The 18,870-nt window shown below is 47.8% G+C and overlaps 1 protein-coding gene across 4 annotated transcripts in view; it reads right to left on the bottom strand.

The window, feature by feature from the left end:
• Positions 1-18,870, bottom strand: part of PNISR (PNN interacting serine and arginine rich protein) — a 508,713-nt gene that overhangs the window by 160,300 nt on the left and 329,543 nt on the right. For all 4 annotated transcript variants that reach the window (XM_069606402.1, XM_069606404.1, XM_069606401.1 and 1 more), the window contains one exon: positions 16,246-16,466. In XM_069606402.1, coding sequence (XP_069462503.1) covers positions 16,246-16,466 — 221 coding nt within the window. The remainder of the gene's footprint in view (positions 1-16,245; positions 16,467-18,870) is intronic.

The raw sequence follows: 18,870 nt of genomic DNA, 5'->3' as shown, positions 1-18,870 counted from the left end.
CTAAGCACAGGGATTTTCGGGCACCTCCCTCACTTTCTGCCCACCCCAGGCACCCTGGAGCCAGAGGCGGCTTCACTCGTGAAACCCACCAAAGGCAAAGCGAACAAAGGGACCAAACCGAGTTTGATGCGCAGAGTAAATCTCAAGAAGGAACTTTCCACAAAGAAATGGCGAAAAAAGACCAGGGCCATTTTGTTATGTTATGTTACCTGGCATTTATATAATGCCTTACATATCATTGGTATGACCTCAAAGCACTGGTAGGTTGAACGCTCTCGGGAACCGTAGTTCAGGTCAGTAGAGCTATGGTTTCGTAAGGTGCGTGGGTGCACCGGATGTGTGTGCAGCTGGTGTGGTTGTCGGATGATAGCTGCTTCCTAGCGATAGGTGTGGTGCTGAAGATATCAGTTGGATGTGTGCAGTCTGATGGGTGGACAACCAGACTGGGTTCTGGCTGCGTTAGGCCTGATGAACGCCTATGTGAGCAGCTGGCCGGAATGTGCTCAGCTAGCTGCGTTTTATTAGGGTGATGAGGTGTTCATGGGGTCATGTTCGTATGTGGACAGCTAGGCCGAATTTTCAGGGGAATGGCTGTGTTCTGGTTGAATGATGGCGAGTAGTGGTATGATATGGTGGTAATCTGTAAAGAGACTGAGACCAGGCACGTGAACAGGAGTGTGGGGACTTACATAGCAACATGTAGATCTAAAGTGAAAGGGTCAGTATAGGTATATATGCGGATACACATATATAAGGGGATACAGATATATGGCAACAAGGGAGGAGGTGCACAGTGATATAACACGTGGGGTGAATTTCAGCAGGTTCCACTCTGCCCCATTCTTTAAGTCCACTCTGTCCATTTTTCTGCTTCGTCTACTCAATCCATTCCATTTATGTTATCTATGTCATCTATTCCACCTATTCACTTTATTCATTCTACCAATTCCAGCACGGGATATGTTGTCATTCACAATTCTAGCTAAGTGAGAGGGATGCTACCAATCATAAATCTAGATGGGGCACATGCTATCATTTATAATACCAACTAAGGGGTATGATACCAATCATAGTTCACTCTAGGTGAGGCACATATTATCATTTCTAAGTCCATCTAAGTGTTGCACATGTTATCATTTAGAATTCTATCCAAGTGAGGGATATGCCATCATTCGCAATTCCACCTAGGAGTAGGACATTTTATCATTCACAATTCCATCTACGTGTTGCACATATCCTTTATAATTCTATCCAAGTGAGGGGTATGCTACCAATCGTAGGTCAATCTAAGTGTGGCACATGCTACCATTTACAATTCCATCCAAGTGTGGGACAGGTTATCTTTCACAATTCCATCTAGGTTTTGCACATGCCGTAGTTTATAATTCTAATCTAGGATGAGGCATGTGCCATCATTCACAATTTCGTCTGCGTGTGGCCCATGCTATCATTCACAATTCCATCCAAGTGTGGCCCATGCTATCATTCACAATTCCATCCAAGTGTGGCCCATGCTATCATTCACAATTCCATCTAAGTGAGGGCTATGCTACCAGTCATAATTCCGTCCAAGTGTGGCCAATGCCATCTTGATAAAAAAAGGCACCCTTGGGTGCTTTACTGCAGCTGCGAACGCAGCCCGCGGTAAATGCACACCACGGTATTTAAAAGTAAACCACTGCCACCAGCCATTCATCGAGGAAAGGGCAACATACAAATGTTACATGAGAAGCTAGACAAAGGGGATACTAGGTAACCCCTCCAGCACCCCATTTTAAGAGTGTGTGATGGGTCTAGAAAGTTACTAATGTAAGTAAAGTCAATTTCACTTTACTGCTCTGAGAAAAAGTAGTTTATGCCAGAGAGAGTATTTAAACCTTGGGAAATCTGAAAGACTTCTCTGTGCCACTACACTGAAAGTGCTGTGTGACAATGTAAAAGATGCCTATGGAGTTTGTCAGACTCCATAACCAAAAGAAAAACAAAGTTCAGAAATCACATTAAGATACATGAGGGTGGGAAGAAAAAGCGTCTCACTCTCTCCAGGTAAAAAATCAAGTCCTCAAAATCCAGAAAAGTTGCTCTGGGTCTCTACAGTGGTGGGAATTAGCACATTTCTGAGAATTCTCCCTAACAGGGACTAACTAACCCTGAGACGAACTCCACTGGACCATATTCCCCGACTGACTGGACAGCTTTGCTGCTGCAGGAACAGAGTGCCAGGGGTCGAGAAATCTGTAGTCGAGTGCAACGTCTGTGACCCGGCCAGAAGCTCCAGGAGTCTTCCCAGGACCCTCCAGAAGCAGGACGACCAAAGCTCGAGTACCATCATCAGAGTGCAGGACTCAAGGAGAGAAGGAAGCCCAACCTGTATCCAAGATCTGCAGTGGTGCTGTTTACCGAGCACTGAAACCGCAAAGTGCTGCTGATCTGAAAAAAGCATGTAGCACCCCCCAGACGTCCTCCCTCCTGTCCCCACGACCGAAGCCCAGGAACCCAGAATCTGCATTGCTGCAACCAGACGGAAGCCAGCTGGACCACTCTTCTTCTAGCCAAAGGTACCGTTCCGACTTGGGGTAGTTACCTCAGTGTCTTTAGCTTTGCTCTTCTCAGTTGAGACTTGTAGTAACTACCTTGCTAGAGTGGATTTCAGCTCTGCCCTTCATAAGTGTAACAGCTTGTGACCCTACAGCGATTTTTCTTCAACAAACTCTAACTTTGGTGAAGACTTTGCTATCTAAGAAGTGCCTCAGCTCCATAGACTGCTCCAATTGACTTTGGCTGTCCTGGCTCCCTGCAGACTCTTCTAGTCCCATTTGACTTTCATACTTTCTGTCCCTCATAAGTGAGAACTTGGTTTCCAACTATTATTGCTGGGAAAGGTTTTTATCGAGACTTCACTGGACGATGTAAGTAGTCACATGCTCCGAGAACCTGTTTAACCTTTTTCCTTCCCTTAACCTTTCCTTTCTGCAAACCTCAGAATCTACAAAGTGTGCTAGTGATATATAAATGCCATTACTGTCCTAGTTAGTGAAGTCACCTAAGGGTGTAGGAAGTGTATAAACAGCATCTCTAAAGAGTATCTACTAGCTTTGTGTTGATTCTGAAAAAGTATTTTAAAGTATATTTGTTACATATATTACCCCTTTTTAAAGAATGCTTACTTAAAAACTGATGTTAAATAAATATTTATAACTAAAACCTTGAGTGTAAGTGTTACTTGGTTACTTATATTTGCAAATTTCATTGCTACAGCTCACATTTACCCCTCTTGAGATGAGCCTGGCTGCTCAGTCACACTACAAACTTGTGTAGTACAGGCCTATACCAAAAGGTGGGTTGCTTATACCAAGCAGATAATGCGTGTGTAGTCTCACACAGTTTTGCTACATCAATTCTTACCCAACAGGCGGCATTGCCAAAGTTGGGCCCGGATGCTGATCAGGTGCTAGCTAAGCCGATTACGGTGGAAGATATCCTGGCAGCATCACGTGCACTCCCCGCGGCTAGGGTGCCATGGTCTGACGGTATAGCTGCACAGTTTTATAAGGGCTGGGACTGGAGGTTGCCAAATATATAGCGAGCATGTGGGAGGAGGAAGTGTCGTTGGGGAGTTGCCCCCCCCTCAATGCGAGAGGCTGTGGAAATTCTATTGCTAAGGATGGTAAGGACCCACCCCCCTACACTGTGCTTCATACCGCCCGATTTTTCTTCTTAATTTAGATACTAAAATCTATGCTAAAATCTTGGCAGATAGGTTGCTCCAGTTTGTTTCGGAACTAATCCACATTGATCCATCCGGCTTAATGTGTCTTACCTCCTGGCACAGTGTCCAGAACCAGCTACAGAGGACTAGGGGAACATGAACAATGTTAAGGCTTTGTACCCAGTTTAATGCCTTGTAATATGACTGAGGCAGTAATATGTATTGTATATTTGTACCAACTGCTGTACAGTTGGTTTGAGTGAGACGTGAATCTTTTTTAATAAACAAATTCATAAAAAAACAAAGAGAAGGCCCTCTTCCAGCTTTACCTCCTCGGAACCTTTCTTTCCTTAAATGTCTCTGGTCCTCTCTAAGCTGGACTACTATAACAGCCTCTTCCTCAACCTCCCCCTATCCTCACTACGCCCCTTCAGCTAATACAGAATAGGGTTGCAAGACTTCCTTGGCCTCAAGCCCAGGGACCCTGTAGAGGAGCAGATGAGGTCCTCTCTAGTGCCCGTCCCCTCACCTCCGTCATACTGGAAGCAAAGTAGGAAGACTCTGTGCATGACACCAGATATCATCCCAATACCGCACCGAAGGTATGAGAGCGGTTATGCACTCAGAAAACCGTATCAAAATGTACCATTGCACTGATTTGGTGGAAGGATGTCGGCATACACCATTGGGCATAGAAGAGCTGTAAATGAAAGTCAAACCAGAGCAAAGTGACGTCATGGAGAGAAGGTATTATGACGTACTGAAACGATATGCGACTACTTAAAGAATGATAATGTAACTGGAGTGATAGGAAAAACATGTATGCAGACAAAAAACATATACACAAAGAAAAGTAACCAGACAGGTAGTGAACGTACATAAGCAGAAAGGAAAGGTAGAGGAGATAAACAGAAGCTTGCTGCAGTAGAAACTAGAATGTGAGAAAAGCGGCCATGATGTAAAGATGGACGTCAGAGTGTTAAAACTACCGCAGACACAAATGAGGGGCGCAGACCAGAAAAGCTGCAGAAAACAGCTTCATGCAAGAAACAAAGAATACCTGTTTTGCTGAGAACACGGATGATACAGCAAGACATAATTGTAAAGCACAAACAGAGTTAAACAGGATAAGCTATGAACAAAGAGCACATTTCTCTTAGATTAAGCAGAAGCGAAAACATTTGCAAGTGCCAAGTATTGGACAATCAAGGGTGAAGAAAGCACATGTAAGACGAAGAAAACCAGTCTAGAGAGGCCAAGAGGAGCAATAGCACCCACCATAATCAAAACAAATAGAAGTAAATAACAGGTTGAAATTGACAAATGTATGGTCTACGGACATGTGGTACAAGACTTGAAAACAAGGTCTATTCATTAAGCTTCAGGCGACGATAGTGGTGTACCCGGACTTGCTTAAAAATCCCAGAGAAGTAAATAGTTAGCAAGTTCAACTATAAAGGAAAAGCTTTGGCTCATGGTCCAACTGATGCGAGATGGTAGGCTAATTGACCAAAGTGAGCAGTGGTCCAACGTTCTCTGCACCTGGGTTTCATTCGGTTCACATCCTGCTAGTGAGTCGAAGTTCCAAGGTTGGGAGAGCATGCCAACCAATCATGAGTGGCCATGAAGCGGCATTTATGACATGCATTACTCACCATAAAAGCATTTATGATGATTGTATCTGCTTAGATTCACATGCTATGCATATAGTCTGACATCTAGTGGTAATCGTGGAGTATTGCATCTTTCTTTCGAAGATTGAAAGGGGATGTCGACATGGGCGTGACTAACACTATCTCTAAAGTGACGTGCAATGTACCCAAAATCATCTCCGATTGTGTTTTTTCTGCCGTGAGGGAGCCTTATAGTCTGCGTGAGTACAGAAGAGAGAAGGTGCAAGATGTCCATGTTCCATCTACTCCATGAGGGGAGGAAGGGTGGGTGCATGTGAATCTAAGCAGATACAATCATCAGAAATGCTATTACAGTGAGTAATGAAGGTCTTCTGCTTGTTAATCTGCTTAGAACGCCTGAATCTAGCAGGTGAGTTACGTACAGGACAATGTGTGTTGGTGTGCATTCAAAAGGATTGATGCTTTTGCCATTACAACAGATGACAAAGCATTTCCATTTGCTGGACTAGCAATGTCTGGTGTTAGGTTTCCGTGCTAACCGAAGTATGTCCATACATCTCTGAGGGAGGTGCCCGAACTCTATGACCTCAAGAGCCAGGCTGCTAAATTGAGAGTTTGATGTAGGGTCTCCCCCCTTGTCTTGCGACAGCATGTTTTAAGGGCATGGCAGCTTCCTTGAAGGGGAGACTGACATTGCCATAATATGGGAGAGCCAAGGCTGGTGGACCCACATCGGGGCGACCGGAATCATCCTAACTGGCGCATCTCGTGCACTATCCTGTTGAGCGGGAGGGTGGGGGGGGGGAGCGTAGACGCATTTCCCCGACCATGTAATCCAGAGCCCATTGCCCTTGGAGCTGTGTTCTGAGGGTACCTGGAGCCGTAATCTGGGCATTGTGCGTTCTCCAGAGTTGCGAACAAGTCCATCTCTGGGAAGCCCCAGTCTGCGAAGACATTGAGAACAATGTCCTCGTGTGATCGCCACTCGTACTCTACGGGTAGTGGGAAGTCTCTTCTGAGTACGTGCGCGTGTGGAGGCTGATTCCGCTGGGACCACACACTCTGCTCGGCCTGATAAAAGGTGAGCCCCCCCCCCCACCCTGTCAGAGATGAGTCCGTGGTGACAGTGGCTTCTACGGGGGGGGGGGGGGGTGGGGGGGTCGGTTGGGTGGTGGGGGGGTGGTGGGGGCGGCACCACTGCAGAGACTGAACGAGGGCTGCCAAGACAACCACTATATCGTCCCATTGTCCGCTGGCCTGACACCATTGGCTCGAGAGCCACTCTTGCATAGGGCGCATGCGCAGACGTGCATGTGGAACTAGGTAGATTCAGGAGGCCATCATCCCTAACAGTCTCATGGCTTTGCATATGGTCACCTCGTGACTGGCTGGCTACATATTGAGGGATCTGGAACATCATGTTTTGAACACTCTCGTTGGAGGGAAAGACTAGGTCGTCTTTGGTCCAAATTAGAGCCCCAAGAAATTATTTGACTTGGCTGGTGTGTAGGCTGGACTTTTTCTAGTTGATCGAGAACTGCAGGTTGAAGGAGATCTACCGTCTTCTGGGTATTTGTTAGGCATGTTCCGTACAAATCCCCTGTTATTAGCCAGTCGTCGAGGTAAGGGTAGACTGGGATGGACTTCGTGCACAGGTGAACAGCTACTACCGCCAGTACCTTTGTGAACACCCGTGGAGCTGAGGCGATGCCGAAGGGAAGAACCTTGAACTGATAGTGCGTGTCCTCCATCATAAACCTTAGGTACTTTCTGTGCACTGGCAACATTGAAATATGAAAGTATGCATCTTTCATATCCAATGTGGCTATGCAATCCCCCTGCACTAGCAGTGGGATTACTTCCTGAAATGTAATTCAACATTTTTGTGCTTTGACATATCTATTCACTGGCTGCAGGTCTAACAGAGGGCGCATGGTGAGATCCTTTTTGGATACAAGGAAGTACACTGAATAAATACCCTAGTTTACCTAGTGAATGGGGACTTGTATTGTACTCAATTTGCTTTGTCAGGTGTAGGCCTCTCTCCCACTACACAAGACTCAATTCTAGTTGTGTTCAGTCTTGTACACAAATTGCATTGTTAGTTAGCTGTGTTTAGTCTGCTTATCATACGATACCAGCTTCAATAGGCAACCTAGGCCCATCGCAACAGGACTCAATTCAAGACCCGGACAAATGAGCAGTTCTCGCAGCGTACAGTACGTATTGCTCACCCCACTAGCGTGGACACAGGCCGCAGGCACGACCAAACATCCATGCACGATAGAACAAGTCTATGGCAGATTCGGCCTAGTTTCACACACAGCCGTCCAGACTGAAACTCCCGACGTACCACAACATCTCTGCCACTAGCATACAGCGACCACCACCCGGTATTGCAGGCCTCAAATAGACACTCTCAACAACAGCAATCCATCTCTAACCTCAAGAGCACCCACCCACATGTCTGACCTCTACTGGGCTCCTTAGTCGAGCCTTGCCAGCCACCCACCCAAATCTTAGAATGGAAAACATGCACACACGCATCAAAGCTATTCCCCTAGAATCTCTAACCACATTGACTACGGTCACACCAAGGGCATTCAACCAAGCAAAAAGCGCATTGAGGCCACACAAGTGGGGAAAGAAAGCTATGTAAATAACAAAATACAATACTTCTACGGCGCCTTTTTCCAGAAGCATCTGCACCTCTTCCAGCAGGATTTGCAGGTGTGATGGTGATCTGAGTCTGTTCTTTGGTGGGCGATATCGAGGTGGCTGGTGGAACTCTATGCCATAACCGTGGGTGACCGCCTTGAGCACCCACTAGTCTGACGTAATCCCCTCCCATGTGTGAATGAATGACGACAACCGTCCCCCGGCCGAGGAGGATTGGGAGGGGGCCAGGACTGGCAAAGTCATTTTGATGTGGTGGCCGGGGAGCCGCTAGGGGTGGAGTTTCTGCATGTACCCTTGCGGATACTGGCTGTTGCCAGAGGAGCCTTGTCGGAGGACCATGGTGTGCCTCCAGCACCATATTGCCCATGGGCAGATAGGGAGAAGGACTGACCTCGAAAGGAACAACAAGAGTTTGAACCTGCTGGAAAGGCTTGGCTGTAATCTGGTTAAGCGATTTCAGCATCTCGTGTTCTTTTTTAGCTGTCTCCAAGGCGTCATAGACAGCCTTACCAAATAAGTTTGCCTCTTCTATGGGTTTATTTATCAGGGAGACTCAAGTCTCCGGCTTGAAGCCTGAATTTTTTTAGTCAGGCGTGTCTCTTGAGGAGAGTCCCTTGTGCGTCATGCAGTTTCAGCAGCGTCTAGTATGTTTAAGATATTATGGGGCAACAGTGACTACCACCAGCAGGCGTGATCAAGTGGGATCAGGGCCCCATTGAACGTCGCTGTAACTAGCGAGAAGTGTCGTATTATTCGCGATCCTGGTGGAATAGGCCGCAGATGTGGTGATACGTTTGCCAAGGGCATAGAGTTTTTTTTGTAGTCCTTATCCGGGGAAGAATCAACCGTGGAGAGTGGCATCCCTGCCCTTTTTCTTGTGGTTTTAACAACCAGAGAAATGACCTGTAATACACATTGGGTCAAATGGAGAGGGGCGAAACAGTTTCTCTACCCGAGGGTTGACCGCCCTTGTGAGTGAAGGAGACAATAAGGAAGGCGTTTCTTTATGGAGTTCAGCAGAGGAATAGCCTGACTGGTGGGAGGTCTTTCTTTGAAAACTTCCTCAACGAAGTCAGAGTCCTGGACAGCCTCCTGTGTGGCTATCTGAAAGTGATCTGTGGCTCTCTTTAGGATGGCATTAAAAACCATCTGGTCATCTATTGACAATGACTGCCACTGTTGAGGTGAAGAAGGCGGGTCTAGACAAATAATGTCTGGGTTAGGAGTGGAAGAGAGCCAAGGCCCTTGATCTGACGGTTGATCTTGTTCCCACAGTCTGGGCACTAGTCCGCTGTGTCATGACCAAAAGGAACATCCCATATGTTTCATGTGGTTCAGAATACTCAAATGCCTCCTCCTGACGAGTTTGTAACTGAGTTGGAAGCTTCTGCAGCTTTGGGTGAATGGGGCAGGGGTCCTCCTTGGGTCTCTTCGGAGTAATGTATTTCTCTGAGAAGTCTGTGAATTGTGACATCTTGGCCATATTGTTTTCAAACCTCTGTCTAGTCTACAGGGATGACGCAGAAGGGTCTGGAAGAGAGAAAAGCTGTTCAGCAGGGGGGTGATTTACCAGATAAAGCCATAGAAAGAGGCTGGAGGCCTTTAGAGTACTCCTCCCGATGAGGGGGTGCTTCTGGGCTGTTCTGCTGCCGAAATAATAGTTGCAAGAATCTCGTGTAATTTTGGCAGCTGAATGCTGGTTTTCGATGTGCCTGTAGGTGCTATTGTGGTTGCAGACTCCGCCGAAACCTTAGGTGCTGAAGCGCCATTGGACGGCGTGTCAGCACTGCTTTTTTTGTGGGAATGCCCTTATGAGTAGAATGCCCAGTCGCATGCAGAGAAGACGGTTGCAGGGATGGCACAGGGCCGCGAGGTTCGGCAGACACCAGCAAAGTTTTCAGCGGGCCTGTTGGCGTTTGGCGCTTCAACGTTTCCATCGAGGAGGCCTTATGGGTTGTGTGTTTACCTTTGGGTGGTGCGTCTGTGCCCTTGTCGCTGGGGTGTGAACTCCCCATAACAGTACCAGTGGCCTGTCTGCCGGGCCCAGAGACGGGCACCAGGGAACCAGAGGGTTCCGCTGAAATGTCTGGCTTCCAAGTCGGAGCCATGGCTGCCACTGGACTCCTCGTCACTCGAAGCAACTGCGCCAACGGACAGGGGGGTGGGGGGGGCTGATAACTTTCAGCCTGCATTGCGTAAGACGGCCACTGCTTTGTCCGCCTATCCTTCAACGTCTTGGAACAAAAGAGTTTGCAGGACTTACAAGATCGCTTTTCGTGATCACGAAGTAAACACCCATTGCATTTGCGATGGGCATCCTTGTTACACGACAGATAAAATTTAAATGGCGTCCTCTCCATTGCAGAGGAAGAAGGCAGGCAGACCAAAGAGGGAAACAGAAGGGAAAAGGAGAAGCATTCTCAAAAAGAATTAACCTTGGGCCCCACTCTCCCTACTGTAAGGGCCTGGCCGGAGTGTCGAGGCCACGCGGTCGACAGGAGATCAATGCACTAGTCGCTGAGCGGTGGTGGATGTCTTCGGTGTAGGGGTCCACGAAGTAGTCGTCAAAAAGAAGTAGCGTAGACTAGATGACCATTGTTTGTGGGACAAAGAAGTAAGTAGTGAGCAATATCAACTCTTGCAAGCTCCGCATAAGGCAGCCAACTAGTTGGGCGGAAAAAACCCAATATGAGGGACCTCGACGCATGAGGGGATTTTGGATCCACTACAGGTCACGTTAGGAATAGTGTTACAGTCACGTCCATGTCGAAGTCCCCTTTCGATCATCTTCAAAAGAAAGATGCAATACTCTGCAATTACTACTAGATGTTGGACTATATGCATAGCATGTGAATCTAAGAAGATTACCAAGCCTCAGAAATAATGCTGCAGAAACCCATCCACTTATTTTTCTATAAATAGTATTACACATATTTGGAGGTAGTTTGAGGCGCGCATACCAGATATGGGGTAGCCAATGATGTACTAACACTTATACATACTATAGGTATATATGTTCCCCCTAACCAATCCCTCCCCTCAATAGGTTTTACTGTTTGCCACGTAGGGTGACATCATAGCTGACGTACACTGAAGTATAAAGCCTTTGTGTAATCAAAACTTAGAGAGCGAGTGAGCTACACTTCATATGGTCATCAGATTTCCCTACTTTATTTGAGCTGACAAAGTAGTACTTTGCCATTTTCTTTGAGTCTGTCCGGTTCTTTGGGTCTGTCCGGTTATTTGGGTCTGAGGTAATTTATTAAGGTAATTCCATTCGGCGATTGAGATATGCTCCAAGGTGTAACTGCACAACCATAGATTTGCAGCTCAAAAAATAGGTCCACTGGTGCAAGGATCAAATTCAAGACACTGCATCACACACAAGGCTTTCTGGGGCCTAGGACTATGCTATCTCCAACTCTCCCTCCCTAAATACTCCCCAGCTAGAGCCCTATGCTACCCCAATTCCAGCTCTTTGATTGTCAAACGCATCTCCAAGCAGAGAGTGGTGGGGCAGGTCCCTCTCCTTGGCTGGTGCCTCCCTTTGGTACAGCCTCACTGCGCCTCTCAGATTTGAGAGGGACATCTGTTAGGGAGAATTCTCAGAAATGTGTCATTACCTTCTACCTTAGAGACCCCCAGCTCTTTTGATGGACTTTAGGAATTTTAAAATTGAATTTCTGTCTTCTTTAACTTTGTAGTCTGACAAACTCCATAGGCATCATCTTTACATTGTGTCACACAGCACCTTCAGTGCAGTGGCAGAGGGAAGTCCCTTGGATTTCCCAAAGGTTTCAATACCTTTTCTTGGTGAAACTACTGTTTCCAAGAGCAGTGAAGTGAAATTGACTTCGCTTACAATTTGTAACTTTCTAGACCCAGCACACAATATCTTACAATAGGGTGCTGCAGGGGTTACTACGCATCCACTTTGTCTAGTTTCTAATGTAACATTTGTAGGTTACCCTTTCTACAATTAATGGTTGGTGGCAGTGGTTTGCTTTTACTACCATTTTGTGTTTTTACCGTGGGCTGCGTTCGCCGCCACGGTAAGACACCCAGGGGTGCGCATTTCGTCAAAATGGCCCCAGTCTTTTTTCGCAATTTTCTGTTGGAACGGTTCTTCTTGAGATTTACTCTGCACGCCAAACCAGGTTTGGTATCTTTGTTTCGTCTTTGGCGGGATTCACGAGTGAAGCCCGCCTCTGGCACCAGTATGTCTGGCAGGGGCAGGAAGTGAGGGAGGTGCCCGAAACTCCCCGTCTGTAACGCTCACCTGATTCCCGTAGAGGCGCCGGTCTTGACTGGGCGTATACCGTATCTTCAAAGGTGATGTGTAACACACGGCTGGCTCTTTGGGCTGGACCTCTGTGCACTGTATGTCTGACTCGAAGGGTAAGATGTCTGCAGATAGAAAATATGGGATTAAGGAACTGGGTTATTGAATGTCTCTCTCTTCTTCCCTTTCTCTTCTCCTGTAGAACCCCAAAGGTTAACGCTCTCACCTTAGGTAAGTAAACGCTGTGCTCTCCATCTGCCTCGGGGCAGGGTGCTGTAACCAGTTTCTTCACTGGATAAGGGGAGCAGGCCTCTTGACTTCAGAGGACTGCTGTCCGTCGTTTACTGCACGAACGGTAAGTTTCGAGTAATTCTAATGTCTTTAAAGTCTTTAGTAATGATGTCTCTTGTTTTGCAGGGTTCCGGCGATGGCGGATGACGGGCTGAAGTGAGTTGAAGATGGAGCCCGTGTGATGAATAGAAGCGCCTGGAAGCACGTAAGTAAGCGCTTGTTGCCTGCTTCACGATGCGCTCTAACTGTCTTTTTATTTTGCAGGTACAAGTTCGGAGCGGCTGCAGGGTGCCGGAATACCCACTGGGTTAGATGTGGAAAGGAGTAATGGCACGTGAGTATTAAAGTTCCCCAATGTCTTTAAACGCACCTTGTTTTGTCTTTCAGATGCGGGATGCAGCGCCGAAGGCCTCCGGAGCGTGCGAAGAGTAGGTAAGCCTTTGTCTTTCAGATGCCGGAATGCAGCGCGAGGCGTTGGTGACAGCCGATGGACCAGGTAAGTGAAGAGCTGTCACTGAAGACCGTAATGCTAACCTGTTCTTTCTTGTCTTTATAGGTGTTGCTGAAGACTGGATTCAGGATGGTAAGCCTTTTTCCTTAGGCCCAGGATCAGATGCAGAAGACACGATGAGCGTTCTGCTGCAGAGGATGCAGAATAACGCAAAGCAAGATTCATCCATCGGGTGTGGTTTAAATAGCCTCCTGTAGTGCTTAGGTGTCTCCTTCCACAGCCACGCCTAGGTAAGAAAAGAGTTCCTGCTTTCCAGAAGAGTTCCAGTGTTGTGAATCTAGGGAGTGGCTCCTGCCCCACCCAACAGGAAAAGTAGTTCCAAACAGAAGAGGATCAGAGGCTCAACTGGCAGGCAAGTAAGCAGCATGGTCTGCTGCAGGTAAGTCCACCCAAGCATTATGAGCCCGGCGCTTCCAGCGCTGGGACTGGGCATATTTATGAGCCTGGTGCCACTGGCGCCAGGATCGGGTCCAAAAGGTCCCAATTGGGACTGGTTGGCACTCGGAACCTGGGTTATGGATCTGCTTCCAAGGGAGTTGGGAAAACCATGACCTTTTGGAAGCAGAGATCATGACACTGTGCTTAAGCCCCTTGGTTACAGGAATGCACCCAAAAGGTGATTGGCCGGCTGGCTTTTCTGGCAAGGACAGCCACCCTGCGGTGTGATTGACAGCTAGGCTGGAATGAATGGGAGAAACCTACATAAGAGGCGAGGCTTTTTGGCATGGAAGGCAGAGTCGACCACTGGACTAAGACATCTGAAGAAGAACTTGGAAGAGACGCCTGCTGCAACTCCTGGACCGTTGGTTTGCCCGTGGAAGCTGTGCTGAAGCTCCGAATTCACCTCGACTGGAGAAGCCCTGCAAGGACGACTTCTCCCCTCGAGTTGGTGGGACCAATCAACTCCAAATTAAGCCACTTGGAGATCCTCTAAAAGCTGGTTGCATTTCCACTGCAATTGCTGCTGAAACCGAAGAGCCAGGGAGAGGAACACCAGATTGTGTGCGTTGCTAAGTCAGACCCGATCACCAGGAACATACTCCTGACTTCCCTGTTGCTGGACGGACTAAGCCTGAGCCACCTCAAGAGTGCTGGACCCCAGAAGTAAGGAAAGTCTCAAGTGGTATCCGAGAACCCCAGTGTTGCTATGTGCTGTCAGACGCGAGGAGCTGAAACACAGAAGAACCGCTGAATTGAAGTTTGCCCATTGCTGCTGCTGATGGCCCCATTGCAGAGCAGGAGTCCCCAGACGTCCCCCCTCTTGTCCCCACAACTGAGGTGCAGGAACAGCCAGATCTGCAGGGCTGAACATGAACAGAAGCCAGCTGGAACCATTTCTTCTAACCAGAGGTACTGTAAAGTCTAAGAGAGATTACCTCTTGTTGTGTAGCCTTACTTGATCTCAGTTGAGACCTGTCTTTGTTACCTTGCAGAGTTGCTAAAGCTTTGCCCTTCACAAGCTTCTCAGCGCGTGGCCCTTCAAGTGTTCCATTTTCTACAAACACTTCTACAAACATTGTGCAAGACCTTTTACCTACCTGCAAAGAAAATATTCAGCACCCCTGGACATTGTGCAATTAACATCGACTCCCTGAGAGACTCCTCTTTACCTCTGACTGTGTGCTTTGGAAGGTGTTTAAAAGTACTTGCCCGTTCATGAGTTATTTGTTAACCTTTGTTTTATTCCTCTATTCCATCTATTTCACTTAACACAGTATTGCTCTAAATGTACCAGTGATAAATCAATGTCAACAGTGTCCTAGCTATTTGTCACCTGAGTGTGTAGGAAGTGCGTGTGCCATCCCCAATGGGTGTCAGCTGATTTAGAAAAATTTAGAGTGTTTTGAAGTATATTTAAGTATTACGTGTTTTGCTCCCTTTCTGAGGAAGGCTTATACAAATGACTGTGAAATAAATTAATAATTGTTTTATCAAGAAACCTTGAGTGCAAGTGTTTATTTGGGTAACTATATTGTGAAACTCTGTGTCACAACCTTAGTGCTCACACTGAGCCCTCTTGAGATAAGCCTGGCTGCTCGACCACATTACCATCCTGTGTAGTTCAGACTTCTACCAAAGGTTGGGTCACTATTGCCAGGAGGTCCAGGTTATTGTAGTGCACCCCAAGGGTAATGCATACAATTTTGCCTCAACCTCTGCAAGTTCCTGAAACTTCTTAAGTGCAGAGAGAAGGGACTGTAGGGTTGCAGATACAGACCCTTAAGTGCTGGGGAGCCCGGAGGCAGTGCGAGGGCAAATGGACATGCATGAGCCTAGGCCAGAGTTCAGAGGGTGACCAGTGCGCTGAGCAGTCAGGTGCATCAGCAGGGGAGAGGAAGAGACAGCAGAAGCGAAAAGGAAGGCCTTGAGTTGCTTCCGCTCAAGTTTGAGAGAGGCAGGGAGGCTGTTCCACAAGGAAGACCGAGCCGAGGAGATGGATCTGCCCTCAACTCTCTGCTTGGAGAAGCGTCTGACCCTCAGAGTTGGAGGAGGATGAGCGGAGAGCTCGAGAAGGAAGATGTTGTTTTGGAAGAGAAAGTTGGAGCTAGAGCGTTCCCAGGCCCCAGAAAGCATTGTGGACGAAGCAGAGTGTCTTGAACTTGATCCTTACAGCCACGGTGAGCCAGTGAAGAGATTTCAGAGCTGTTGAGATATGATCCCTGGGTTTGAGGCCAAGGACCAGTCTTGCAGTCCTGTTCTGGATAAGTTGTAAACATCGGAGAGTAGGGGCAGAAAGATTTAGAAATTGTCTGTTGCAATAGCCCACCCTAGAAAGGACCAGAGCTCTGGAGACAGTGAGCTTCAGGGGAAAAGTGAGAAAAGGAAGAAAACCTGAGGAGGTGCAGCTGATAGTTTGACTTCTTATGAGACATCAGAGATGTGAGGAGAGAAGGAGAGGGTGGAGTCTCCCCATTTAGCCTTGTGGTGCATTGAAACACAATTCTGTTTTAAAGGCGCCTAACAAATGCACAATAAATAAAATGTTTGGGCCCACTTGACTTAATGACTGAATACTTGTATGCAAAAAAGAAATTAGATTTACACTCAATGCAATGTGAAAGGCATGCACAATTAATCAAAAGGAAGGTGTGCGTGCGTGCGTACGCAGAATAAAACTCAAAGAAGAAATGGGCTTCACCTGGTAATCAAACTGGTTCACCGGAGGCATTCCAAAGTTATCAGGGGGTCCTCCAAAGCTATGGTTGTTCTGATTAAACATGTGCCTATTGTCAGAAGTAAATTCACCACTGTCCTGGCTGTTACTGTCTTCAGATGGCGGTACAAGGTCCATTGGCCCAGGGACAGGAGGTATCCATTGCTGTTCAGGAGGATGAGGTGGTTGGTGATGCATTTCCCATTCTGCTCAAAGTAAAGACATAAATGAAAATGACAACGAATGCACTACCACTTTGCACTGTCAAATGACAGTCTTGTAACATATAAGACATGAATCAAGTCAGCAGTGAACAGTAACAGCACACCTGACAAAATCAAAGCATAAATCTGGGAAAGTTTTTCTGAAGTCCAACTAAGGGCTTAGTAAAACCATTCAACTGAGGCAGTACAAGACTCCAGTCTTAGTATAAGGCTGTACCACTTTAGTTCAGGGTTGCGTAGACCGAGCAGCCAGGCTCATTTTAGGAGGCAGAGAGGGCTGTAGAATCAGTACAAATGAAATTGTAATACAAATGGTCCAAGGAAACACTGAAACACTATGTATTGTAAAAAATAATTAACAAGTTAATTACCTGTAACTATTGTTCTCCAGCATGGGTCTAGCATGGATTCACATGCTCATGAATATTTCCAGATGTCAGGCCGGGAATCCTTGGTAAAAGAAAAAAAAAGTTTCACTTACAAACTGTCTTTTTCCTCTAAACCAATCACTGAGCTCTGGGTCATACTGCCCCCAGCCAATGACTGCCATCTCCCTAAGCCCCTCCTCTGGCAGCCATCTTGAGATTTGGTAGCATGTAAAGTGGCAGTATGACCAAGAAGATCCACAGAGGGGCAGGAGGGAGGGTTTGCATGTAAATCTATGCCAGACCCATGCTGGAGAACAATAGTTACAGGTAAGTAACTTGTTCCTTCTCCAGCATACGGTTCGGTATGGATTCACATGCTCATGAATAAAGAATACATAGCGGTACAACATTACACAGCCACAGAAGGTGGCAAGACTCAACAGAAGCAATTACTCTTACAGGTTCCCCTTCAAGCGAACAGGTTGCGTAGCACTGCTTGACCGACCCTGGACTCCTCCCTGGAATCCCTGTCGACAGGGTAGAATCTTGTCAAGGAGTGCGTGGACCTCCACGCAGCAGCCCAGCAGATGTCCAGCAGGGGCATATTAGACAGGAACACCGTCATAGCAATCGCTCTGGTGGACTGGGCTCTCGGACTGCCGGGCAGCGGTCGGTTTACCAACCGATGACAATGTGTGATACAGCCGGGAGAACCACCTGGAGATGGAAGCTTTGGACAAGGCCTTCCCATGGTTCACAGGACCAAAGTTAACAAATAGTTGAGACGTCTTCTAGAAACTCTTTGTGCGTGCCACATATCTTCAGAGCACGAGCCACATCCAGCAAGTACAAAGCCATTTCAGCCGGCGACAAAGGTTTCTGAAAGAACACAGGCAACACCATAGGCTCGTTGAGGTGGAATCCCGATGGAAGCTTTGCCATGGAGAAGGGGTGCGTCCACAGCACCACCCTTTTGTCGTTAAAAGTAAGATCAGGCTATTTGCAGGATAGCGCCTGGATCTCTCCTACCCTCCTGGCAGAGGTGATGGCCACGAGGAAAGCAGTTTTCCACAAGAGAAACGAGAGGGGCCTGATGCATAGGCTCGAAGGGGGCCCCCCAGGAGCCTCGTCAGTACCACGTTGAGTTCCCATGCCGGGGCAGACGCCTTCACCGTGAGGACCTATCGATAAAGTCCTTCGAGGAACTCCTTGACGAGACGGTGGGACCAAAGAGAAGACCGTCCTGGAAACCTGGTGTAGTGGGAGACAGCCGCCAGATGCACCTTGATCGAGGCGTGCACCAGCCCCGCCTTGGCCAATGACAACACGTACGGAAGAATCTGCGAGCCGTGAATCTCAAAGGGTTGATCTTCTGCGACCGGCACCATGTAGCGAAACGCTTCCACTTGTGCCCGTAGCACTGAAGAGTTGACGGCGCTCTGGCCCTGGCAAGGACCTCCACGCAGTCCCCTGGCAACTTGTACCCTCTGAACTAAGCTGCAGTAGCCAAGCCTTCACATTCAGCCTCTTTCTCTGGTGAAGTTGATCCGCAACCACTGGGAGCTTGACTTGAGGTGACGTTGATCTGGATACCCAATCTGCCGCGGCCACGCTGTGGTGGCGAGGATCATCCTGCACCGCCACAGTTTTGAGTTGATTGATTGATTGATGACCCGCAGCAGGAGTGGGAACCGAGGGAACACGTACAGGAACATGCCTTCCCACGAGAAGGAAAACGCATCCCCAATGCTCCTCGGCTGGTGGAACCTGCTGGCCATTTTCTGGCATTTGGAATTTGTCGCCGTCACAAACAGATCGATCTGGGGTCTGCCCCATTTGAGGAAGAGGCAGTCCACTTGATCCTGTCGAAGCTCCCACTCGTGGCAAGAGCGCAGCTCCCTGCTGAGGGAGTCGGCAATGGTGCTCTTGACACCCCCCACCCCTCCCGACAGGGAGAAAGGAATGAGGAACGTTTCCTGGGCGATGGCCCAGTGCCACAAATCCTGCGCCTCTGGAGA

This window comes from Ambystoma mexicanum, chromosome 4p, assembly GCF_040938575.1.
Source record: "Ambystoma mexicanum isolate Mex_15411 chromosome 4p, UKY_AmexF1_1, whole genome shotgun sequence".
NCBI lineage: Eukaryota > Metazoa > Chordata > Amphibia > Caudata > Ambystomatidae > Ambystoma > Ambystoma mexicanum.
The sequence above is the reverse complement of the archived record's forward strand: the minus strand, read 5'-3'. Positions and strand labels throughout refer to the sequence as shown.